General features: G+C 47.0%; 1 protein-coding gene across 1 annotated transcript in view; it reads left to right on the top strand.

Annotated features, from left to right (window-relative positions):
• Nucleotides 1–260: 260 nt before the first annotated feature.
• Nucleotides 261–20922, top strand: part of BICDL1 (BICD family like cargo adaptor 1) — a 50007-nt gene continuing 29345 nt past the window's right edge. The window contains exons 1-2 of the mRNA XM_066199469.1: nt 261–854; nt 5513–5728. Of these exons, the coding sequence (XP_066055566.1) occupies nt 261–854; nt 5513–5728 (810 nt within the window). The remainder of the gene's footprint in view (nt 855–5512; nt 5729–20922) is intronic.

Genomic DNA, 20922 nt, shown 5'->3' with positions numbered 1-20922 from the left:
CAATTCCCAACGTTCACTGAGGGTACCTTTAGGACAAACGTTAGCCGAGAACATCCCAAACAATCTGAAATTGAAAGCAAGCCCCGGTGGCTGTTGGAAGCTGTAGTCAGCTCTCCGGAGTGAACTACTGAGCACAAAGATCCCGAGAGCTGTTCTGGCAGCCAAAAGAGCCCCGCTAGAGCTCTGGGGGAGCGGACGGCGAGCGGGGAGAACGCACTGTGCCCCTCGGGGGAGCCAGGTTCCCTCCTTGGGCTTCCCCGATGTTTTGGGGAGATTTTTGGCCTGGGCCTGCGGCAGAAGGAGCGAGACCTTCCCGCGGCAGCCGGGACCAGCAGGACCCGGTCTCCCCCGCGCCACCCGGTGCCGGTGCCGGCAGCGGCGGTGGCCGTGGCGGTGGCCGTGGCCGTGGCCATGCGCTGCCGGGGCCCGGCGCCGGGGGGCGGGGGCCGGGGGCGGCGGCGCTCCCCGCCCAGCCGCCGCAGCCGCGGGCCGGGCGCGGGGGGCGCAGCGGAGCGGCGGCGGCGCGCAGGGCCATGTCGGCGCCGTGCCTGCGCCTGCCCGCCGCCGGGTCAGCACCGGCGGAGGCGGACAGCGCCGGCGGCATGGAGCCGCCCGGGGCCGCCGCCCTGGAGCTGGCCCTGGAGGAGGAGCTGGCGCTGCTGGCCGCCGCCGGGGAGCCGCCGGAGCCGCCGCCCGCCGCCGCCGCCCGCGACCCCGAGCTGCTCTCGCTGATCCGGCAGAAGGAGAAGGACCTGGTGCTGGCGGCGCGGCTGGGCAAGGCGCTGCTGGAGCGCAACCAGGACATGAGCCGGCAGTACGAGAGGATGCACAAGGAGCTCACCGACAAGCTGGAGGTGAGGCCGCGCCGCGCTCCGCCCGCCCGGCCCCGGCCCTGGCCCCGGCCCGCGGGTTCTCCCCGCGCAACGCGGCCCCTTCCCCGGCGAGCGCCGGGGGCGGGTGGCGGGCGCGGGCCCTGCCGAGCAGCCCACGGGACTCGCTGTGGCCGTGACGGGGAAGAACGGGTCTGAGCAATGCCGCCGAGGCCTGGGGGAGGCAAAGCTGCCGTTCTCCCCCGCTCCCCCCTGCCGAGAGCCGGCGTGTGGGGCCGGGGCCGGGCTGCAGCACCGCGCTCCGGAGGCTCCTGGGGGGCTGTTCTGCCCCAGGACCACCTGGGAGGGATGTGCGCGGCTCATCTCGTCACAGAAATACCTCGGAAGTTAAATTTGCACAGCAGGTACTGGTCTACAGAGCGTATGTGACCCTTATGCTTAAGCTGTTGCAGCTAAGGCTTTAGGCATGGCAGGAGATAAGCCCTAATGATACATCGCTGTTAGCTGTTTGCTCTGGAAAATGCCCACAGGTATCTGGAGAAAGCCGTTTGCCAGGGACTCGGGGGATTGAGCTATTTATTGATTTTTAAAGATAAAATAGAGCTATTACAAAGAAAAAGACTTGTGCAGGCAGCTTTTTTGGGAACAACTCTCTTGCACAATTGTGAGAGAGCCACTATTATTCACTCTTCCTCAGGGGTACTTTTGAAATTGTATTTCTTCCAATAAGTAATACTGCTTAGAAGGCTGAGAAAAGCCTCTCTAACCTTTCTGGAGAGAGTTTGAACAGTGCTGGATTAACATTCACATTTCAAGTCACAGCCCTAGACCAGTCCTTTTTGCACAGTCCTGCATATTCCTGTATTCCTTCCTCACAGACTTAACATTTCTCAAGTTCAAGAGGATTTGTGACATTACTGTATGCCCTTTGTTCTCCTGACAGAAATTCCTCTCTCTTATTAAACTTGCCATTTTACCCCAGCTGATCCCTTCCTCTTTGCAGGGGAATCTCTCTGCCTTTGCTATTCTAACAGAAAAATAGTGAAGGTGACATTTGCTCAAATTGTTGCTTTGTGGCTCTGTTTATCAGATTAGAATTTCCCAGAGTATTAAAATTTGCCAGAGTGAATGTTTCCACGTTGATCTTCAAGCAATAACAGACATATGTGGTGTTGTGCTGACACGGTTTTCCTTAGGAGCTGGAGTAGAACCTTTCCTACCATTAAAGGAAAAATGCACAAGTTTAGGTACCCACCAGGCTGCCTCCTAGGGAGTTCAGGAGCCTCAAATACCACTCACTGTTTGCAAAATGTAGAGGTGAAAAGGAGAGGGGAGAAACTATGACCTTATAGTACTTTAAATAACATCCCACAAATGTTTACCTCTGCTTTCACAGGCCCATTCAGAAGGTAAATGAAAAGATGGTAAACACAGCCGTTTACCTATTTTCATCCCATTACTATCACCCTAACTTCCCAGGGGAATAACAGATTGGTATTTTCCAGGCTACTCATTTGAGAGGAGTTTGTGTTATCTACTTAAGGGTCAGGTTTTTTCCACTGAGTTTGGCAAATTTAACCCAGTGCTGCTTCACACAAAAAAACCCAAATTTCAACATTAATCTTCTAAAACACAAGCTTGATAATCCCAACCTCTGCAGATTAAATCTCGGCCTCCTCCTGTTGCCACTGAAGTGAATAAAATTTCACAATAAGCTTTTCAATTTCAGAGGAGCAGAGAGGAAGGACCCACAGCTGTTCCCTCCTTCCCTAGGCTGAGAACTTTCTGACAGTGACAAGAAGCAAAGTCTCAGATGAGATCCTTGGTGACAACCTGACATAATGATGTTTAAGTAGCACTTAGAAGGAGATATTTTCTCCCAGTTCACAGTTCAGAATTGGTTACAAGAGCTCAGTGAAGTCTCTCCATTTCACAACAGCCAAGGTACTGATCTGCTTGTTAGGTGCTTTGCTTCAAGATTAAATACGTTCTAGTTTTGTGGGTTCATTGCTGAGAGACACCATTCCTGCCCTACACCTACTCTGGCAAACATTTCACTTCACAGCCTGAATTTAAATTAATTTCTAATCATGAAATTGAAGTTCTGTAATAAATTCTGAAATGTGATCCTAGACAGTTTTATCCTCTGTAAGGGATTAAAACAGTTAATACTGCTGTTCCTCTGCCACAGAGGAGCCTGCTGTGTCCAGGCGCTTTACAGTATGAACCATCTTTATCAGCTGGGAAACTCCCCTTTGCTTTCATCTCTTTAGATGAGGACCAGCCCAGCTCAGTTAAGTTGAAGAGAGGCTGTTTTCAGAAGAAAACATCTTCTAGAAATCAGTTCTGTTTAAAAATCAATGAGCAGCTGGTGAATGGAGAGACAAGAAACTCAGGAAACAAGAAACTTCCCTACTGAGGCCAGCAGTTTGCCCTATCAGCACTACGTGCAGAAATCCCCTCTCCACATCTGCAGCCCTGCAGGTGCTGGGGTGAGGGCAGGCCAGGGGAGATGGCTGCTGGCAGAAGCAGGAGGGACCAGTCAACACATCTCATCTGGGCTATCCTCCTCTTGGCAACAGCCTCTCCATGCCCCACTGCTCTGTTCTGGTTTCTCTGTCACAACAGAAAAAACCTCGATATTCTTCACCTCCTTCTAACACCAGCCTTTGTGGATGGCTTTGGACTGGGGCTGTGTGTAGTGGAGATTTTCTTTTGCAGTGAAGGACTAAAGTGCTTTTTAAATGATTGACAAGGCTTATCAGTGGTTTCTAAATCACATTTGGGTGTCTGGGGCACTTCAGCTGCAGTGCTGCTTCTCAGCAGGCTGAAGTTCCACTTTCCATTTAGAGAAGGCCCTGGATCTTTCTAAACGTTGCCTAGCAGTGAAAGAGGCAGAGCTATAAAAGACAGAATTTTCAGTGTGCTGCTGAAAGTGAAATTAGTGGCTACTCCAGCCACACTTGAACTACAAACAAGATTTCTTTGCAATGGTTGTCATGAGCCAGGTGCTGGGATCTCATGCCTACCTATTGCATTAAAATATTTATATTACTGCATAGCTCTCATTTGCAAGGATGCTCACTCTTTAAGTGTCTGAAACATGGGGAAATCCCCTGCTATGGGCCACTTTTTAATCAACTTTCCCTCATATTTAAGGGGTTTTCATGAAAGTCTGGAATTTGCAGAAAGATTTGGAAGGGCACAAGCAACGTGCTGCTACACTGAGCTGGAAGAAGCATAAGAAAGGATTTGGGGATCAGGTGAAGAAAGAGAAAACATGGCATCTGCATGGCAGAGCAAAAAAAGGTGGAAGATTAGCAATACACCGGCCAGAGGGCTGGAGACGAACTGGAGGCTTTTGACATTCAGACCTGCTTGGGATGGTGACAGGGACCCTGCCAGGGAGGCTGTGTGTCATCAGCAATAGGCACTCAGGGGAAACAGCCCCCTCACAGCCTGTGTTTCTAACAAGCGGTAAAAAGCCACTTCACATAAATGCAGTGCAATTTTCTTTTCCGCCTAGCAGGTTTATTTTCCCCTCCTATCAGAAGTGCCATGGGAATTGTTCACCAGGGAACAATTCACCTGGGAGAAATAGGCAAGTGTTACCAGTGTTTGGCCCAGTGGGTTTCTGTTCTTTTCTAAGACACGTTCCTTGAAGACTGTGGAATCTGATAGACAGTAGCAGGAAATTATTCTGGGGATCAGAGGACAACCAACAAGGCGAGGACTCCCATTTTTCAGGTTTCCCTGCTAATCCTGGGACATGCCCATGTCCCCAATCTGTGACTGTTCTGAAAGTAAATGTGTGTCTTCAGTCACCAGGGGAAATTCAAGCTCAGAGTTTTGGAGCAGGGATTCTTTCAAATGGGCACAACATAAATCTGCTTTGACCTGATTTGCAGCTCTGTTTCAGTCAAGCCCTCATTTAACTGAGCCTGTAAAACATGCAAAAGTTTCACCAGATTTGTGCTGTCCCTCATTTTCCAGCCAATCCAAAGCGAAGCAGAGTCTCCAGAACTAAGAGTGGTTTCTAAGAAACCTGAACCCAGAACATGCACGTACATAATGTCTATAGCAACCAGTTCATTGCATCCATTGCCATTCCAGAGCAGACTGCATCAAACAATGGAGTTACTGTGCACTATCAAACTCTCAGACAACTAATTAGGTCAGGAATAGAAGGAGCAAATGGATAGATGATTCAACTGTTGTTCATGAGACCCATATGACAACAAGGATGCCTCATCCACATTCCTCACGAATAGTGAGGGTATACAGTTTGTGTATTTTGACTATAAAGGCAATTTTAAAAGAATTATGCCACTGACCGCTGAAATATTGCTTTAGAGTTAAGCTGGGTTCTGCTAAATCAATTGTTCTGTCTGACCTATATATTCTGCCTATTGACATGCAGCCTACTTTACTCTTTTGGCAGTTATTTCAGTAAAAATTCAATGTGCTGAACTCCAGTGGCCAAGGACAGGCCAATTGCTGGAAATGGAAAATGGCTGTAGTGCCAGTGACCTGCCCTGATGTGGAATTGACATCTCCCAGGCATTGTCACGCTCAAGCACCCTCCTCTTTCCTGCACAAGGTTTTAGCCTAGCACAGATGAAGAGAAGGAGACATTCACCTTTTTTCCTCTCCCTTCCTAACCTCTTCCCCTCATCTTTTAGCACCTGGAACAAGAGAAGCACGAATTGCGGCGGCGATTTGAGAACAAGGAGGGAGAGTGGGAAGGAAGGGTGTCTGAACTGGAGAGCGACGTGAAGCAGCTGCAGGACGAGCTGGAGAAGCAGCAGGTTCACCTGCGCGAAGCCGACCGGGAGAAGACGCGCGCTGTCCAGGAACTCTCCGAGCAGAACCAAAGACTCCTGGACCAGCTCAGCAGGGTGAGTCAGCTGGGGGGCACAGGACAGGGTCACAGCTCTGCTGTCACCCCCTTCTTGGGCAAAGGAGTGGGAAAACTCCCACTTCCATGGAAACAAACCATTCTGCCTCTAGTCATGTTACACAGGTGCCCTGCTAAGACATGCTGCCTTTAAACTGATTTTACACCTCTAAGGAGTGATGCATTTCTTTGGCAAAACAATTGTGTTTCTGGGTTGAGTGCTCATTTACTACATAGTTATCTCTCTCAACTGTTTTTGTATCTAGAACTGATGTGGAAAATCTGTTTCTAATTTACTAATAGGCTGAACAAATGCAGCATGCAAGAAGAAGGCTAATCTGCAACAGTGGGCTGAAAGGCTTTTTGCAGGCCTCCCTTTTTTGAGATACACTGGCTGCAATGTTGTAGAATTGTACATACCATGTCAGTCTCAGATGGTTTGTCACTACAGATAACTTTGCCATGGTTGGATGTGTGAGAACCTACTGAAATTCCTTGGAATGCCATGTTTCATCAAAGAGCTTAACTTGCCTCTGAATGAAAGAGGATTTATAGTGAGGCTGCTACAAATCAGCCTAATTGACTGAATACTTGGAGCATGAGTTTCTTTCTGACAGCAAAAGACTTAACAGTTTCTGCCTCCTTCCCCCAGAAGTTAACCTGTCTTCTGGAATTAAGAACCTTGATTTTTTTCCTCCCCACTGGACGGTTAGTACAAACCATAATTTTAATGCTTGAGAACACAGTTACTCCAGCAGACTAAAGCATTTGCTTGTTATCAGTTGCTTATTCCCAAAATAGCACAGAACAAAATACACACACAGATTCATGCTGAAGAGGCCCATGCCACACTATGAGAACATCTCTCAGACTAGATTCTGCCAGAGCTGATTCTCTGGGGCTGCCACAGGGATTTTGCCTGTGGGAGGGTGGACACCTCAACCACAACACTAGGATCAGAGGACTCGGAAGAGGGCCAGATGTACAAGTCTTCACTCAAGCTGTGTATGCAGTTGTACCTCTGGAGGTGAGAAGAGCAAGTCTAGGGTATGACACTCTACACTGACACTTGAAGAAATTATTCCTCATTCCACTGTAGATTTTCTTGTCAAGGATTAAAAAAGTCACTTAGTCCAGTTTGGTTAACTGGCTTTAAAAAACAACAACAACAACAACCAAACAAACTAAAAAGACCCCATCTTCCTTACCTCAGGAATGTTGCTAAGTTTATCCATGTTTTTAAAGCAATATGTCCCAAGTGAGCTACAGATCTTTCACCTTTTCTCTGGACAGAGCATATTCCACATACACCATAGATTAGAGCTTCCACCCAAGATTGCACAAACCCTGTGTTGACTCAGGTTTCTTATCCAGGGTTAAGAACTTGGCTCCCATCAGATCTGGTGACTCTCAATGATTTTTTGTGCATGTTTGATTTCTGTCACTGTCTGGGGAATGTAAGATTCGTTATGGTCCCAGCATAGATATAAACTGGAAGAACAGACTAGAAGGTAGGAGGGGCAAACCAGGCAGCTTGGTTTGGGCTTTTAAACCACGTGGGATTATTCTCACTTGTGCTACAGGAACCTCTCACAACCAGATGCTCAGAGAGCCACTCCACAAAGCCTTGTCAGAGGAATCACCAAGTTAAGTCTGCTAACATGTGGTGTCCAAGTATGGGTTTTGTACCCTTAACTCCCTATTAGTTCAGGCCAGAAGGGCAGGAATGGTCTTCATTGACCCACTTCAGAACTGCCACATTCAAAAATGCTGAGTGTTGGTGCTGCCCTTCCCATTCCAGCCCAGCCCAGCTCCCAGCCTGGAGGACAGTTTTTCTTCAATGCAGATAAGCACTGATAGAGACAGAGCTGATGTTTGCTGAGGCACGATCCAGTGCTCATTGAGTTTGTCACCCGGCCAAAACTTGCCAGTAACTCAAATACAGCAGTGGGTATAGCAAGGGTGTAAACAGTCTTCCTACAGTCAGGAAAAAAGTGGACAAATTGAAAGAGAGTGGGAACAATCTGTTGTCATTTTCAGGGCTTTAGCTGAGGCTTTTAGAATCCCAGCATTATATTAGCACTTGATTCCTGGCTGCTTAAAATTCCATATTTGCTACTCCATAGTGTATTTGCAGTCTCATGTGTCTGGTCTCTTACTCTGAAGAGGTTACACGTGTAATCCCTGAGGCAGTGGCATTGCCTTAACCCTGCACCCATGTAGTTCTGGCTCCTGTTACCACTTAAGCTGAGGGGATGTGCTTGCCCACAGCCATTCCTGCCACAGGCTGGAGTCTCACCCAGGATCATGAACTGAGCACTGGGAGAGGAAAAGTCCTACAAAGAGGTGGTGTTACAGCTTCTGTGACCTTTAAGGTGTTGCTGGTTATCTTCCTTGTGTTCCTGGTTCTGCATTTGTGTCACCGTGGGCTTTTTGGGAGCAAAGGATTTTGAGAAGTCTGGGATAAGGTGATGAAAGCCTTATTGCGAGCCTCAAGTCTGCCCATCCAACACTCTCTATCCTGCTTCACTCACAGAACACAAAGACAGGCTTCTCTCTGGTAGAGTCATTCTACACTAGTAGGTACTGGCTCCTTAAATTTGAATTTCTACAGTTTTTAGCAATTAACACCTCGTGGCCCCATTTAATAACACTTTATCATCTCTCTCCTGGAGAAGGTACCTCTTGGCACTAGGCTCTGTGTGAATGACAGTCAGCCTCAGGAGCTGCCAGCCCACATGGTCCACTTGTTTCTTCTGGATTCCCTGGGCCTCAGCCTCCTTTACCTCCAAGCAGGGCAGCAGCCACCATCTCCTTCATCCTGCCCCTCCTCCTTCCTGCTGCTGCCATACTTTCACCAACTAATTAGTCTTCAGAACATTTTTTTTAACCCTGCCTTCCCCAGAGACGGAAAGCCAACACAAAATCACTTTGTCTAAACCTGGCACAAATGCCAACCAACCAAGCACACACACCCACACAAGGACAGCAAGGGGACCTGGAAAGCTCTGTCTTGCAATTAATGTCTGGGACTGAAAAAATCCATCCTCAGTTCTAGCCAAGACTGATAAGGAAAACTCAAGGATAGGAATTTTAAGTCTGTTCCAGTATCTAAAAATTAGCCTCTTGCCTCTGTCACCAAGAGGCTAAAATAAGGTCCTTAAAATGGTTTGAGGTCTTCCAATGAGGTGGTGATATAGGAGAACTTTAAATATCTAATAATAGTAAGTAGGCTATAAGGAACTTTGCCTCCTCTTGAAATACAGCCTTTGGTTCTCTGCTTTTAGCAGAACAAAGATACTGCCTGAGGTTAGAACAGCATTAAACCATGGGGAAAATTTGGTTGGCTGGACTGGGAGCACATAGTGAAAGACGTGATTGAAATGCCAAAGAGCAAGTTTAAGACCTCCACAGTATTTTTTAATTTGCTACATGATGATTAAAATCCCTTCTGCTCACTGCTTTGATTTCCCTCCCCCTGCCTCAGCACAGCAAAGGGTGCAGGAGCTCTCAGCAGTGTCCACACCAAGCTAAATGTCGAGTTTACCAAGGAGAACTGTGGAGCTCCTCATGAGCAGTGTGCCAGGGTACAAACCACTCACCAGAACTGCTCAGAGCTGAAGTATAGGAGTCAACAGTTCTGCTGAGAAAGTCGAGGCTTGGGAATTATTACATGTTCTGTTTCCAGCTCCTTCAGTCTCTCCCATCTGTTTCAGTTCCCCACTAGGATAAAAAAAGAAAAAGAAAAAAGAAAGAAACACAAAAAACACAATCCTGTGCTTTCTGTCCTTATATGGGGGAGTGTGTATAGGGAAAGATCTCCTCTTACATGTGCCCACAGCAGGTAACACAGTCCTGTCCCCACCTTTGGGCTTCTGGGAGTTACTAATGCAAATAATAATAACAAGCAGTCATCTTCCTATAATGAGGCAACATATTACTACTTGGTCAGGAAGTGAATGAAAAAAGACTTCCATGCTGTTTCTGAATGCCTTCACCAGATGGCTTTCCCACACATTTCCTGCTCCCCAGCTCTGGCTCCTGGAGCTGTTTCCTTCGTGTAGCTTGGGCGAGGCTCATCCTTCCCTGTTCAGCTGGGCTTCTTTTATGGTACATGGAGCACAGGGGAGCGATTTCACAATGTCAGGCTCAGGTAGTTTTTGCAATGCAAATCTGTTTCCCGGGGCACTGGAAGAGTGTCGTCTTGCACTGCTGAAACAGCTCCTTGTGTTTAGAGAGGAGCGCTGGGCTGCTGTGGCATCTCTCAGAGGGGCCCTCAATCACCACTCCTTAGATTCAATCAGCATCCAGAGCCAGCATGCTGCTACAAAGACTGAGGTGTTTCAGTCAATCCCTCTGCTACAGCAAGAATAGGAGCAGCCAGCCCACAATTCTCCAAAGGAAGTATTATTTACTAACCACAAAACTCTCAGTAATATTTCAGCTGAAGTTTCTCACTTCATGCTCTAACATGCAGCCTGTTAGAGAACTGGCAGGCACTGTCTGGCTTTGTTTCGAAAGAAACAGGTTTGTATTTAAGAACAAGGTGACCATCATGTATTCTCCTTTCTGAATTACTTGTTTTTTAAATACATCCTTTTATGATCAAGAATACACAAGAGTGGCAGGTCTGTTTTCATTTATTTATTGAAGAGATTTTTCTGAATGTTTGGTTGATGGGTCTATCAGCATAGGAGCAATGTTGGTTTTAAGAAATTCAGATTATTCACTGAAAAAGAAAGTTACTGGAAGAAGTGTGCTGGGCAAGATGCACTGCTTTTGCCATGTCAGCCATTTGTAGCAATTACTGTCAGGTTAGGTCTCCTCACCCGAGCTTAAAGATGGTAAAAAGTCCTTTTTTCCCTCTGAAAGCCCTGAGCCAGGTCACAAGAAAGAAGCGGAGTCCTCAAGGTCTTGTTCTCTTGATATTTCATGTTGTTTATTGTTTCATATCTTAAAATGTTCTCCATGCCCAGCCGAGATCTGAACAGCAGCTAGGACACGAGGCAACTCCCCCCACAGTGGGACGTCGCAGTCCCTTCATACAGAAAGTTACCTATCACCTGTTTATACTTATATTCCAATATCTATCACCTATACTAAAATGGTCAACTTTACTCTAATCCAATCTCCTTAAACTACTTCGTGCCACCGTCACCAAAAATGGAGGCCAGGGGAGAAGAAGGAAGAACTAAGGGCAACACCCTAAATCCTCCATCTTGACCCCCATGTACCTATATTCTAAAAACTCAAAACTACATCATTTTTCATCCTATACCAAACTAAACTACTTTTTTCACATCTCTGTGCTTTGTAATTCTTCCCTCAATGTTGGAAGCCGTTCCCATGGACTGAAGTCAAAGGCAGTGTCCACCTGAGCTCCGTGCCAGGGTCTCCAACCCCCCTGTACAGATCCAAAACCCTCCTGTACAGATCTCAAACCCTCTTGCTCAGGTCTGTGGCCTCCCAGGGCATCCAGAGGAATGCCCTGAACTCTGACAATTACACTATGAATTATGTCTTTCATTCCTTATTTTATCTGTACAGGTGCTTAATGCAAGCCTCCGTATGTTTCTTGCTTATTAAGCTGCCTCCAATAGCCCAGCAGGGGCTATTGGAGGCTCCATCCTTAGCACAGAGTAAGTCAGGCTGAATTTAAGTTCTGCTTCAGGGCATTTATTTTTAACCAGACAAAGATCCTGAGTGAACCTGGGCAAAAGAAGAGTTGCCTTGACTATCCCTACATTTCAAGATGCAGATCAGACACTCAAAGTGTTTACTGGACCTATTCAGTGAGTAGCTTGTTGTAAGGAACTCTACGCTGAGCTCCTCAAGCACTGAGTCCTGCATAGCAAATCTTCACCTGCATCACCACTGAGCAGTCTAAATTCAGTGGAAGGGGAGATTGCAGGAGAAAAGGCAGCACTGCTTCCTGTTGAAGGGGTTGAAGTGCCTGCTTGTCATGGCAGCTTTGGGGGGCTGCTTGTTCCCTGGGGAAAGAAAAGCCCTTGAGCACTGTTTTGTGCCTGGCATAAGGCTCATTCGTATCACACATGCTGAGGTGAGAGGAAACAGACGCCAGCACTAGACAGAGCCAAACACTGATTCCAGCAAACCTCCCAGTAACCTCATTCCCCAGCTCCCCACCCCTCTGGAGCATCAGCAGATCCTCACGCCACATAGCCAGATCCCTGATCACCCAGGGAATACTAATGAGAAAGGCTCCTTCTCTCCAGTTGCTTCTCCTCTAGCAGAGAGCACTTGTTAATAATTCAGCTTCATGCCACATCAGGCCTGGAGTGCTGAGGCTTTCCATGCTAAAGCTGTAAATATAGGACGTGACTGCAGCTGCGTGTTCTCACCTGCAGAGTCCTTCAATGAAATGATTCAGTGCCCTAGAAGGTCATGGAGAAACACCTTGAGGTCACTGCTGAGTGCCACTTACCCACCATCCCTCTGGGAGAACAAGGAGAAAGGCTCAACCCTCTGCTGAGAGTCAGTCCAAGCCTGCAGCATCCATTAACCCCATTTTAGGACACACAGAGCTTTGGGACCCAACAGGAGCAGGGGCATCCAGACATCAAGGAATAAATACAGGAGGTGCCAAAGAAGTAATTTCAGCAAACATGACAGGGACCACCCCTACAGAATTTGCCCAAGGATTTCGCACACACTCATTTCATGAAAGATTTTTACCCTTGAGTCCTTTGGTTTTGAGTGCTGATGAGCACTTAGGGAATGGGCAGAAAGAGAATGGGCTGTAATGATAGGACAAGGGGGAATGGGGATAAATTAAAAGAAGGGAAATTTAGGTTAAGTATTAGAAAGAAATTCTCTCCTGTGAGGGTGCTGAGACACTGGAGCAGGTTGCCCAGGGAGGTTGTGGCTGTCCCAACCCTGGCAATGCTCAAAACCAGGTTGGACAGGGTTTGGAACAGGCTCGTCTAGTGGGAGGATTCCCTGCCTGTGGCAGGGGGAGTTGGGACTAGGTGATCGGTGAGGTCCATTCCAATCCCTTAACATTTCATGCTTCTGTGAAATGGAATAAAACAGGGGCTAATTAATATCAAAGCCCTTCCCAGGAAAAGGATTAAACTACTACTAACGTTAGGGAAAAAAAAAATGTGACTTAAGGCAGTGGAACTACACAAATCGCTGCTCCTGAGCAAAAAGATTTTTTGCCGGGCATGCCTGGGTCCCAGGGGCTGGGTGGGACCCTCATCCTCCTCTGGGGCAGCGGAGCATCCCCTCCATCCCCGGGGACCCCTCGCTGGTTGCTGGATGACAGCACAGCGTGTCCCAGCTGGTGATGTTGCTGTGGCAACCGGGTGTGATTTCTCTGCTTGTAATGCCACGCCAGTCAGGGACACGCAGGGAGACGCACTTGTGACGTCCGAGACGGGCGGGCGGTGGCCGCGGCCCGTCTGCCACCCCCGTGGGCTCGGCTCGCTGCCAGGACGTGTTCCCGCGTCGCTCCTGCATCCCCCGCAGGCCCCTTCCCACCTTTCCTCCTCTGCTCACGGCAGTTTCACCCCCAGAATCGTGCTGGAGCTGTACCGGCCCCAGGCAGCCTGTTGTCTGTAGCATCCACAATGAGCTCCCGAGCCTGCTGGGGCACAGGTAAACATTTTATATCTGGGGTGAAAAAAGCCCCTTGTGAACAGATCAGTGAGGCCACGCAGGGTGACCCCACCAGGGCTTGGCACAGAGCATCTCCCGGGAGTCCAGCTCAGGACATGGCACCAGGGAAATGATTGTCTGCCCGAGCCACTGAGGCTCCAGGCTGTGCACGGCTCATCTCCCACCCTGAGAGGCTCGTGGTGCCTGGATGGAGCAGCAGAGGCTGCCCCGGGAGACATCACAGAGCCACACTCCCCGTCCCACCACCAATCCCTTTCACTGGGCAGCACATCTGCAGGAATGAGCGTCCAGAGCACTCCCTTGGACAAATACACATAAGTGTAGAGCCCCTGGTAGTCAGGCATACACTGTTCTTCCTGCACTTCAGCTGAGCCCAGCTCAGAGCCCAGCTTTCTTCTCCCACAAGTGGTCCTAGAAGGGATTTGAAAAGTTCATGCAAGGATTCTGTCTTGACACATCAGCAGCACCACTAATCTGTGAACATCTGAAAGCCAGAATCCAACATAAAACTGAAGCTGAACTTGTCCTGGAGTAAGAAGATAAAATTCTGAATGAGTCCTTTCCTCCCCTCTTGCACTGCACTAAAAATTTCAAGTGGCTATTCTGTTTACGTCCATGTTGTTTATTGGAATTGTTTTATTATGCAGTAGCTCAGAGGTAGGAGCACGTGGGCAGAAGAAAATTTTTCGAAATATTTCTGCTTATTCACACTTGCTGTAAACACTTCCTCCAGGAGATTCTAGAAAGTAGGACACAGAAGGTGTTTGTATCCAGCCACTGCATTACTAGCTAGAACCAGAGACAAACATGATTGAAAACTTTGCAAATAGCTACATGAGAAAAAAGCAATTAAAAGCATTTGATCTTTAAAGACCCATTCTAGGCTATAAAGTTTGCACACCTTATAATGAAAGTCTTTAAATTCCTTCTTTTTTCAAGCAGGCTTGCTTTTTCTAAATGCAAATTAGTAGACAATACCTCAAGAGGGAAGTCTCTTCTACACTGAAGGGATTTTGCCAGCTGTATTGGGTGCTCTGATTACCCATGAAATTAGAGGCCTCTTGCAAAACAGCCTAGAGCTTAACCAACGTTTTGTTTAGAATGGCATTTAGCAGAACCCAGTTTATTTTGAGCAGAGATACAGGATCAGCAAGACACACTTGTTGATTTCTGGTGGCCACAATGCAATACAGAGCTGGCTCGTGCTTGGCAGCACCACCACAGGGGATAGGAAATGCCACCTCAGATAGGGACACCACCGTATCCAGAGGCAAGGGTACAACAGGAAACAACTGACAGATGAGGACCTAAGTCAAGGGATCTGCATGTCAGAGCAACTGGAGTAAAAAGCTGCTCATATGCAGCCCGAGAGAGCAGTTAATTTGGAGGACATACAGGCTGGCCTCACAATCTCAGTAGTTATCCTTCTGCAGAGGATATCTTTTGGAGATACCAAGACCTGCAACAGATTTCCATCATGGATGGGATCCCTGTCAGTGTTTGAGGGGGGACTGCTGAGGTCAGAAGTGTTGGGAACAAGTCCATTAACTGTTCTTGCTCTCTCCTAACTATTCTTCCCTGGAAGGTTCTAATGTTAAAGCGTGGAAAGAACATTTTTAAAAGGAAGGACTGCCTGGATAGTTTCAGCTGGGTTATGACAGTACCAAGATTAGTACAGTAATGCAGATGTGTCATAGATGCAGAGCTTTCACAGAGCAGTTACAAGACCTGCAGATGTTTGGGTAACTAAAACATCCAGCTCATTGGATTTGCCCTTTGCACTTCAGTGCACCAAGATAACGAAATTTAACCTTGTGATTGCTTTGCTCTCTACATCCTTTAAAGTCTGTTCCTGAATCCACTCCCAGACTTGGCACAGTGTTGTAGTGACAGGGGTGCTCTTAGAAAGCTGTTCCATTTGGCAGCTCTTTAGCCTGAGCTGTTTCTGGTTACTTGTTGAACAAAGCACCATTGTACTTGGCTGTCTACAGGCTCAGATCCAGGAAAATGGAAGTCTTCTACAATTCAGGGGTAGACCAGCAGATTTGTCACTCACACCAGGAGCATTAGTCAGGTACAAACCCTAAGGCTTGCTGGAGGGAAAGGTCTGTATTTATAGAAAAGATCCATAGTCCCAATTGCTTTTGCAGGTGTTTCAGGACAAAAACACCCACAAATTTCAAGAGAAGGGCCCCTTTGGAGAAGTACCTAAAGAGTTCTCCATTGTTTCTCTACTTGGTGAGCAAGTAATTGGCATAGATTTTATTGGAACACCAGGAAACTGAGGCACTGACAGACTAGGCAGTAATTGTCAGTGTAAACCAATAAACAAGACCCTAGTGAACAAAAAAATCTCCTCTCCACTCAGGCAGAGTACACAAGAGTTTGGGCTTTTCTCCTGATCTTATAGAATGAGAATGAATTGGGTGTGTGTGGGGGGGGGCTTTTTGTTTGTTTTTAAGGTGTGGAATAGGAATGTAGTGCTCCGTGTCCCACACTGACAGCGTGACAGGGTAAATCTAGTGCTCAGACAATATTCCATGACCGAGTATAAGCTTTATTCTTCATGCCCCTTACATAAACAGCAGTGTGTATAAATTACAGGATAAGAATTAGACTGATATTAAAAAAAAAAAAAAAAAACAACTCGAAGTTTGGCTGAGTAGAGGAGATGGCCCAAAGACTCTACCAGGTCTCCATCATGGGAAACTTTTGGGAAGTGGCCAAGTAGACATCAGTCAGAGAGGACTGGCCAATTCTTGCACTGATATGAGAAGAACTAGGCTAAGTTAGGTCTGAAAGAGACCTTCTGAGGTTTCCCTTTTATGCAGGCAAGAGTTTGACTAACATCAGGTCGTGTCTTCTTGCTATTTATGAATACTAAAGAATGAGGCAGAGAAGCCTGAGGGAATACTCACAAGGAGCGACTGATCTCAAAGGCTTTGGAACTGACTTGCATTTTAATTTTGTGTAGACATAAAGTAATGAAAGGGTGAAAACAAATGTAAACAGGGCATTATTCAAAATGGTTGAATAGACTCAGATTTTGTGGGAGTCATACTTTTCAACAGATTTATGTTTAGAAGCCAAATGAGAAAGCCTGGAATGACCATGTTTGTTCAAAAGAGATCGTTGGTAGAATGTAAGTGTGATATTTGTCTAAATAACATCTATTGATCGGCTATGAAGTTGCACAGGGATTTGCCAACTCAAATTATTCCTGTAGGTTTGCCTCTATTCCAGAGAGATTTATTTCTCTAGGCTTTACTGCATGTTGTACTTCACTTTGTGCACATTTGTGCACAAATTCTCCCTAAATGTTGTGCTACTTAGCCTTTATTTCCCTCTCCACCTTAGCATGAGGGACCAGACTCTTAGAGACATCTCACTCATAAATATTTAAAGCTTTAAGGGCTCCAGGCAAATGCTTATGAAATTGATGATTTCATTAATGCCACCTCTTCTGGGGCCTTCCTGTGCCTGAGGCACTGCTGCCATGGGCACAGGCCCTCACCCTGCAGAGCTGCAGACAAGGAGGGGTCTCCTAGGCTTGGGCTGCTTTATCAGCAGAAACTGCAATAAACCAGTTCAGGCATTATCCAATCCAGCAGCTCAGTTAATCTCTGCTTACCCAGATTAACTCTGGCATCACGAGACACAGCCCATCAGCTGCAGGCTGGCTCTCAGCATCTCACTCTTTTCAAAGGAGTTATTTGCATCAGGCATTCAAAACTTAGGAAATTCCTTCTGTCTTCCCATCCTTCTTAATCCTCCATCAAGAGACAGTATCAGAGAGTAAGAAGGTCAGACTGGGGGAGAGGGGAGGAGACAGGCAGCTTTCTCCCTCATTGCACATCACTGCCTTACCTCGGCACAGGAAAGGAAGGTTTGCCCAGTGTGGGGCTGCTCTAGATCACACAACTTTAGTGCTCCCGGTCCCAGACACAGGCCTCCTCCAACAATCTCTGACCCTTCTCATAGCCAGGGAACACCCTGCCAAGAAAATATTTTGCTGTGTGAAACCAACAGTGCAGAAGCCTTTCCAAGCATGAACTTGTTCAAATGAAGATATTAACTCTCTGGTTTCTTTTAATCTCCCTAAGCAGAGCTATAAGCCACCCCAGGTCAGGGAAAGTGGCATAATTGACCAAAATGCCTGTCTAGACCCACATACCAAGTGGGCTGTGGTGCTAACCCTGCCCACAGCTCAGTGAACGTGATACAAGCACCCAGAGCCAGGTGTCTGTGGTGCAGCTGGGCTCACCTGCAGGGTGAAGGAATGAGCTGGTTGTCTGTAAAGCCATTGACAAAGCACACACACCTCCGTGCCTGTGAGCACCTCTACACCACCACCTCCACTCTTCCCCCCCCCCCACACCACTTGGCGTCCAAGACCTTTGCATGAGGCACCTGTGAGTATTTCAAGGAGGTGAAGTAGACAGTTTTCATTAAGCTTCTGTCAGACTGAAATGGCTTCTTCACACTGTTTATCCTTGTGGATGCTCTGCTCATGCCACAGAGTGCAGGTGGCTGGACAGGGAACTCACAGCGCTGCAAAAGCCTTGTCTGCCCCTCCCCATGATGCCTTGAAGTGGCTCCCTAGAACAGAGGCTGGACAAGATTAAGAAAATAAGAGTACGTATTTATTAAGGGCCTTCAATAGATACACCTTGGGCAGTCAGAAGCCACCCAGAGGCTACACCCAAGATGGACAGTGGTCATGAGTTTTTCAGACAGAAATAAGTTCGGTCCATTTGCATATCAGGGGTTAATGCTCCAATTACAGCTTCAGGTAATAAAGTCATATTCCCCCAGTTTGCTTCCCTCCAATTCACTTTTGTTTATACTTTTTGGTGCCTGAGGCTGTAGGGTGTCCTTGAGTTTTACATCTAAAGGAATTGTTTTGTCTGACCAAGATGTGAAGACAGTAGTTAACACCTTGTATGGAGTTTGGAATTATGCACTAATGCAGTACAGGATTTGAAAAATATAAAGGCTGAAATCTTAAGGCATCACCCATAGCACTGGATGAGGCCACCCCAGGATAAAAGGAAAAAAACAAGGCCAAGCTGTTGCTGCTTTAATTTCACAGGGACATTTTTTGCATGTGTACCAGTCCTCCATATTCATCACAGAAGAGGTAGTACTTCAAAGGCACTCAAATAATCACTTCTTGGTGCATTCCACCAGCATCGTTAGGCAAATGTCCATAAATACCCTTCTCACATATCTTGTTTCACTCAGATTATCCTTGTCTCCTTGGCAACTGTCAGATGATGTATAATGCTAGCAGGGATTAGCCCCAATGAGCCTTTTAACCCTCGTGTAAATTCTGACTCTGTGAAGGGACCTGGCCAAAGCACTCCCTTCCTGGTAATGTTTAATTGTTACCATCAACAATATTAAATCCTAGACCCTTTCAGCAAACCTGAGTAAGGGTGAAAACCAAGAGAGAGATTTTTAACTAGTAGTATTTGTCTTGTCCTCCAAATAAATAAGTTTGAAACGTGATATACTTGGTGTTTCACAGCTTGACATGTAAAGCTGTATTTCGAATCAGTACTTGAGAGAAGGCTTGTGCTGAAAACTTGGCTCTAATATCTTTATCTCCTTTGTCCCTTGTTGTCAGTGGGCTCACACTGGGAAATTCCAAATCCCTGCAAGAGCTTAACAAAATTATGCTACACTTTAACCTATTAATTTCTGAAAATTATCCAGGGTTCAGGTCATCACTTGGTGCGTACACACAGTCTGACATGAGTTGTACTGACTTTCTGCCTCTGAGCAAGCAGCTCTGGGTTGCACCCTCGTGCCCCACTGCTCAGGCACACATGACCAAAGCATCAAGTCAAGGACCTTCAACACATGCTCCTCTTGCATAAAGCTGGTCTCTACTCCACATGATGGGTCTGCTGAGGAAGAAGTTGGTTGTCTCATGTGGAATCCTGGGCACCCAAAGCCAGCTTTTGCCATGTGTGGCACTGACATGAGAGCTGTCTCCACATAGGAGATGCAGAGAGTGCCAGTGCATGGAGCTGAGCAGCTCTGCATTACATACAAGTGTTAAGAGTTGAAGATCTGAGTGATAAAAGCCTACCTGTGATAAAAGCTAAAAGTTAAAAGATAAAAGTTCTTTGTAACTTTCCAAACTGGGGATATTCAACAGAACAACAAAAAATATCTTTAAGCCGAGCCAAGGAAAGGATGCTGAAATCAGCACCAGCCTCAGGAACAAAACCAAATCCGGACATGCTACAGCAGAAATAACAGTATTTCTGTAATTAAGCAAACAAATCTCTGGCACAGTATTATGTCTAAAAATGAATTCAACAATGTGCCATGGCTGATATCTCTTGGACTAATCAACTGTAGAGAGCTGAGAGAGGAGGGGAAAAAACATTCCAGGAGGTAGGTCACCAAACAGCCAAGCCAAGGGGTGATGGGGAAGCCAGTGTGGGCAGGGCAGTGACAGGCAGAAGAATACCCAAGTCCTGGCACAAGCTGGTTAGCAGTGATGCAAGCTGATTTTTTTGCATGCTTGTGCGGACCTGTTTGCACCCCAGCCATCTGCCAGCTCCAGCACACACCTCACCACATGCAAGACTTGCAAGGAGGGGAAATAGAGATCAGTGGCTTAAGGCAGGTGATTTTTAGCACAGATAGGATAAAAGCCCTCCTAACTCACTCACATGTCGATGTACTGGCAGAAGCTCTAAGCAGCACCATTTTAGACACTCCAGCACACAGCAGGCGCTCGGGAGATTTAGTGCTGCTACCACTGGCTTGTGCACATAGAGAAATTCAGCTACAGCAGCAGGAGTAATAAAAACTGCTGAGAGCTGAATACCACAGTCTCTTCTGTCACTGGTCACATTACTCTTGATTTCAGGCAGCAAGAGGAAGAGAAAGTTAATCATTTATGTGCAGCAAAGCTAGGGAAGATCCCAGTTTAAAATCCTACTGTAGTAGCAGAAGAAATGGAATAGATCAGCCCACGATCAAGTGCAGGAGAATCCACACACACTCAGGCAAGGCAGCCCTCTCTGCTGAAGACAAAGTGATAAATGAACATACCTGGAAAGCAACAAAGGTTGCCACAGGTAAAGTGTGAGCATGCTCAAACAGGGCTTTGAAAATGAAGCTCATTCCCAACAGTAGTTGGTCAGGGAGTCTTTGAAGCTGAAGAACAGCCACTGCCACACCACTTTTGTTGTGTCTTTCTTGTTGCACTTTACAGCTGGTCTCCTGTTCCCTTCTTTGGCCCTAGGTAGGGCCAAAAGGCACGTGCAGAGGGTACATGCCATTGCTACTGACTTCTGCTTAAAATCACTGGAGCCAAAAGCAACAATATTTTCCCTGTAGGTTTTTACAAACTCTGCCCCTCCGAGACAAATCACTGAGGGTGAACAGGGAGCTTTGGTGAAGGAGGGAAGTATACTTTTTCCCAGTCAAGGCCTGTGGAACCTTCACAGAGAAAAGAGATTTTTTTTCTCAACATCAAACGCAGGATAGGCTGCTAATGCTGTCTGTGCAGTGTTTCCCAGTCTAAGACCT

The sequence above is a fragment of the Chamaea fasciata genome, unplaced genomic scaffold (genome assembly GCF_029207755.1).
Source record: "Chamaea fasciata isolate MVZ Bird 193981 ecotype frontalis unplaced genomic scaffold, bChaFas1.0.hap1 SCAF_18, whole genome shotgun sequence".
Lineage (NCBI taxonomy): Eukaryota > Metazoa > Chordata > Aves > Passeriformes > Sylviidae > Chamaea > Chamaea fasciata.
This window is presented reverse-complemented; position numbering and strand designations above follow the sequence as displayed.